General features: G+C 45.7%; 1 protein-coding gene across 1 annotated transcript; it reads left to right on the forward strand.

The window, feature by feature from the left end:
* The first annotated feature begins 713 nt into the window (after positions 1-713).
* Positions 714-3,662, forward strand: LOC149679323 (uncharacterized). The gene is made up of 6 exons (XM_089835827.1): positions 714-799; positions 900-2,071; positions 2,117-2,340; positions 2,399-2,589; positions 2,633-3,438; positions 3,493-3,662. The coding sequence occupies exons 1-6, from the start codon at positions 714-716 to the stop codon at positions 3,660-3,662; spliced, it is 2,649 nt and encodes an 882-aa protein (XP_089691953.1).
* Positions 3,663-5,400: the final 1,738 nt, after the last annotated feature.

Genomic DNA, 5,400 nt, shown 5'->3' on the forward strand with positions numbered 1-5,400 from the left:
CGCGGTTGAGTCAACCCGTTGTCTAATCTGGTCCGCGTGTCGTCGAATAACGGTACCGTCCATAGTGGCGGCCCGATATGAGAGAGGACCCGTGGCGTCTACTACGGTAGCTGGGGTCCAACGAGGGCCGGTCGTATAGTTACGAACATATACTGGATCGTTTGGTGAAAACGTCCGAATCTTTGTGTGGGTCTGTGCCGCAGAGGTTACCTCCTGTTGTTTCTCACGCATAGCTTTATTTAAATCAGGGTGAAGACGATCCAATAGCGAAGTTAAGCGGCGATTCATTAATAATTCGGCCGGTGATTTCCCTGTCGTAGTGCATGGAAGTGTGTGCTGTGAGTATAGGAAACGGGCTAATCTGGTTTGCCAGTCGCCACTTATAATTCGTTTGAGAGACTCTTTGGTAGTTGCCACCATGCGTTCGGCCTGTCCATTCGACGATGGGTGATATGGCGCGACGAATACTTGTCGAATTAGGTTCGATTGTAGGAACGTGCGGAATTCTTCCGAAGAAAATGTGGTTCCGTTATCTGAAGCAATGGTGTCTGGTAAACCATGCGTAGCGAAGAGAGTTCGTAGTTTCGCTATAGTGGTCTTGGCGGACAAAGAAGTCAAGGGCATAACTTCGAGCCATTTAGAGTGAGAGTCCACGACTAAGAAGAACGTCTGGCCTTGGTAGGGACCGGCAAAGTCTATGTGTAATCGAGACCATGGTTTTTCAGTCCATTCCCAAGGGTGAATTGGTGCCTTCGGAGGGTTCCTACGCGTTTCTTGACACGTGTTGCACGCTTGTACGGTAGTTTCGATCGCTCTCTCCGTTCGCCGGCCCTTCCGAGTGCCGTGTCTTACACCGACTTAATCGCTACGGTCTCCGGTCATTTTGCTCCTGTCCCTAGCGAGATCCTTTCTCGTTTCAAGTTTCACAAACGGGATCAGCTCCCTAATGAGACTGTGGCCACATTTATCGCCGACCTTCGTCGTCTCTCGGAACACTGTAATTTCGGCACACACTTGGACTCGATGCTCCGTGATCGCTTGGTTTGCGGCCTCCGCGATGACGCGATTCAACGACGCCTTTTGGCTGATGCTACGCTCACCTTAACCACTGCTACTGCTCAGGCTTTAGCGGGGGAAGCCGCTACGCACAATACCCTGGAAATTCGCGGACTTCAACATCAAGCAAGTAACACGAATTATTTCAAACCTAACGAGTCAAATTCTTCCCGAAAGAAACAAGCGCCCACTCGAAAGTTCACTTGTTATCGATGTGGCGATAATCACGAGGCTGACCATTGCAAATTCAAATCGGTAACTTGCGACTACTGTAGGAAAACGGGTCATATCGCTAAAGTATGCCACAGTAAAGCTCATGATATGAAGAAACCAAAGCCTAAACATAACCGCAAGTTGCATAACGTTGAAGCTACTCCAACTACCCCAGAAGTCACTGGTTCTACTTCCATTACTTCCCATGCACCTGAATATGATACACCTAGCTGTTTTCATAATATATACAGTCTATCATCTTATGAAGACACGCCACCGTACGATCTCACAGTCAAACTAAATGGCTTAGCTCATTGTATGGAAGTCGATAGTGGCTCAATGCACTCGATTATCAGCTCTGCCACTTATGTAAAGCTTTGGCCTGTCACACCACCTGCATTATTACCTGTAAACGATCAGCTGCTGCGCACTTGGACTCTTGAGAAGCTGGAAATTATAGGCTATACTGACGTTTCAGTATCCTATAAGTCGGTGGAAGCTAAGTTACCTCTGGTTGTCATACAAGGCAAAGGTAAATCTCCCATCGGCAGAAGTTGGTTCAAACGCCTTGGAATATCTGTTATCCAGGACCCACAACTTAACCGACTTGAGATGGTCTCTACCGAGTCAATCCTAAAAAAGTACGACCACTTATCCCAAAACAAGCTGGGTACCTTCAAGGGGCCACCTATTTCCATAAAAGTGGAGAAGAGGTGTCCGCCACGGTTTCTAAAGGCCCGCCCAGTGCCCTTCGCGTTGCGAGATCGAATTTCGGATAAACTGGATGAGATGACAAAAAAGGGTATCCTAGCCCCGGTTTCATATTCCGACTGGGCTACACCATAAGTTCCCGTAATTAAACCGGACGGAAGTATCCGGGTCTGTGGTGATTACCGTAGCACGGTTAATCAGGCTATAATTCAATTTGTTTACCCGCTACCCACGGTAACGGACACATTGAGCACTGTCAATGGCGGAACAGTTTTCTCAAAACTGGACCTAACGGACGCCTACTTACAACTCCCAGTCGATGAACCTACATCGCAAATGCTGACCTTGAACACTCAAAGGGTTATTTAACGTCCTGCGACTACCTTTTGGCATCTCGGTTGCTGTGGCCATTTTCCAGAAAAGAATGGAAGAACTTTTATCTGGTATTGACGGGGTCATACCATACCTGGATGACGTGTTCGTCCAGGGAAGGGGAATGGAAGATCACAATAACCGACTCGAACAGGTTCTTCAGCGTTTCGATGGCGCGGGTATTCAGCTTCGCCGTTCGAAATGTAATTTCGCCGTAACCGAATTAGAACTATTAGGGTTCAAAGTCAATGCGAATGGCATACAGCCTACCCCGGAAAAGGTGTCCGCCATACATAACTTACGATAAGACGACCTTGCAAGCGTTCTTGGGGTTGTTGAATTTCTACGGCTGTTTCCTAAAAAATCGAGCTGAGACCCTTGAACCGCTACACCGGCTCCTGCAAAAGGAGACGCCCTGGTCATGGACAGACAGCCATAGTAAAGCTTTCGAGGCAGCTAAAGCCCTTCAACAAGAAGATGATTTACTCGTTCATTACGATCCAGTCCTGCCGTTGACTGTTACCTGCGACGCATCCTCCTATGGAGTGGGTGCCGTTTTGGGCCATATACTTCCCACTGGCTCGGACGCGCCGATCGCTTACTATTCGCGCACCATGACACCCACGGAACGGAACTACAGTCAAGTCGACAAGGAAGCTTTGGCCATAGTGGCTGCCGTAAAGAAGTTCCATCAATTCCTTTATGGTCGACACTTTCGAATCTACACTGATCACAAGCCACTATTGGGGTTGTTAACTCCCACTAAACCGCTTCCGCCCATGGTTTCACCACGGGTTATAAGATGGAGTCTCCTCTTATCGGCTTACAATTATGAACTTTTTTACCGTCCGGGAACCAAAATTGCTAATGCTGACGCTCTTAGTCGGTTGCCGGCCGCGACGCCAGACGTTGAGGTCCCGCAACTCTCCGAAGTCCTACTCTTGGAGAACGTCCCTGTCGACCGCATCGACGCGCTTACCATAGCCCGCTCGACCAAGTCCGACCCCACCTTATCTCGCGTGGCCTTGTGGTCTCTCAATGGATGGCCACCTACCGTACCAGAGGAGCGATTTCTTCCCTACTACCGTAGACGCCACTAAATAAGCGTCCATCGTGATTGCGTCCTTTGGGGTTGTCGAGTCATTGTTCCCGAGGATCTGCGGTGCGACGTTCTTACAATCTTACACGGTTCCCATCCAGGAATCGTTCGACTGAAGGGTCTAGCCCGTAGTTATGTATGGTGGCCAAATCTGGATAGAGCGATCGAAACTACCGTACAAGCGTGCGGTCAATACACAACACATAGTTGATTATTAATTAGTTCTGCCGCGTAGCACCATTGTACTTTGTATGAGAGTAGTTTCTATTTTTAAGACATAATGGGCATCTTTGACGTTTTCGTACCTTAATACCCCATACCGAAACAGCGAGGATGCTCGGAGAACGTAGTTGCCATAGAAACTGATATTTAAATTTAACTATTTTTTTTTTCTTTTTTTTTCTGAGGTACTAACCGAGCCCTAGTGGCTTATATGTACTATTAATAGCAAATAAATAAATAAGATGTGTATATAGAGGCTACTAAAGAGATGAAGTCTCCATCCCATTCTCTTCTCTAAGTAGGAAAGTCATAGCCCACTCGATCATACGCCCACGGACGATTCTATTGATTTGAATGACCAGAAATTTCATTGAGACACGTGTTGCAATACATTCAATTTTGCCATAGCAGGGATAGATTTAATTTTAGAAGTAGGAATGGAGAACAGAGTAATATGGGCGCGCGTCAAAGCCCCAGACCCCCTTCCCCGGGAAGGGGGGTATGAAAGAAGAGTCGGCTCATAACCTGTCGGCGGCCTTTAGTTAGTGGCTGACATTCCCTGTCGTCGAACACGCTCCGTAGCCTTGGCAGAACAACTCTCCGAAAAGGGGGCGGTAACCTCGTAAGTCCCGTATAGTGATAGAGGTAAAACATAGTTTAAGTGAACAAATAGGATAATTTAAAATTTTCGTTTCGTGTTGGAGGGAGGAGTCTATACTGGGCTATGAGTCGGACGGAAGTAAATACTAACCGTTCTCCATTCCTACTTCTAAAATTGAATTTATTCCTGGCAATAGATTTTACTAAAAAGGTTTCGAAGTCTTAAAGTTGATAAATAAAAATAAATTTGCAAAACAAAACTGTAATTTCCGACGAACAAAAACTTTTTTCTTAGTGAGCATCTACTACAGTTGTCAAGAACAGCAATGCGTGAAACGAAAATGAAAAAGCGTTGAGCAATTGACACATTTTGAAATGGTTCTTTCCAAATTTAAATTAGTGAGTATGCTTAAATACAATCCATTTTATTAGTCCATGTGATTATAACGTCGATGTCTGATCAAATTACTCTTTTGCGTGAATCCATAGTCACACTGATCACATTTGAAGGGTTTTTCACCACTGTGAATGCGTTGATGTTTGATTAAAGTACTCTTCGAGGTACTAGCATAGTCGCACTGATCACATTTGAAGGGTTTTTCACCGCTATGAAGGCGTTGATGTGCGATTAAAGTCCACTTACAGGTACTAGCATAGTCGCACTGATCACATTTGACGGGTTTTTCACCGCTATGAATGCGTTGATGTTTGATTAAAGTCCACTTATGCGTACATTTATAGTCGCACTGATCACATTTGAAGGGTTTTTCACCGCTATGAATGCGTTGATGTTTGATTAAAGTACTTTTACGGGCACTAACATAGTCGCACTGATCACATTTGAAGGGTTTTTCACCGCTATGAATGCGCTCATGTTTGATTAAAGTACTCTTCAAGGTACTGTACTAGCACAGTCGCACTGATCGCATTTGAAAGGTTTTTCACTACTGTGAATGCCTTGATGTCTGATCAAACTAGTCTTCCACGCGCTGGCATAATCACCCTGTTCACACTCGAAGGGTTTTTCCTTGGTATCCTTTCGGTTGTGAAGTTCAAGCTCCCTTTCATTTTCAGGTGAACATTTGTATCGAGTTCAACATTTTTTCTTGGATTTTCCTACAGAAAAA

This window comes from Phalangium opilio, unplaced genomic scaffold (assembly GCF_054372755.1).
Source record: "Phalangium opilio isolate 3A_F unplaced genomic scaffold, DU_Popi_V2 ptg000041l_1, whole genome shotgun sequence".
In the NCBI taxonomy this organism is placed as follows: domain Eukaryota; kingdom Metazoa; phylum Arthropoda; class Arachnida; order Opiliones; family Phalangiidae; genus Phalangium; species Phalangium opilio.

Bases quoted from the DNA above. Each gene is read 5' to 3' on its own strand.
- LOC149679323 (XM_089835827.1), top strand. From the start codon at position 714: ATGGTTTTTCAGTCCATTCCCAAGGGTGAATTGGTGCCTTCGGAGGGT. The intron at 800-899 runs GTAGTTTCGATC...TCCTGTCCCTAG, and splicing joins ACGTGTTGCACGCTTGTACG to CGAGATCCTTTCTCGTTTCA. The intron at 2,590-2,632 runs GTTCAAAGTCAA...ACCCCGGAAAAG, and splicing joins ACCGAATTAGAACTATTAGG to GTGTCCGCCATACATAACTT.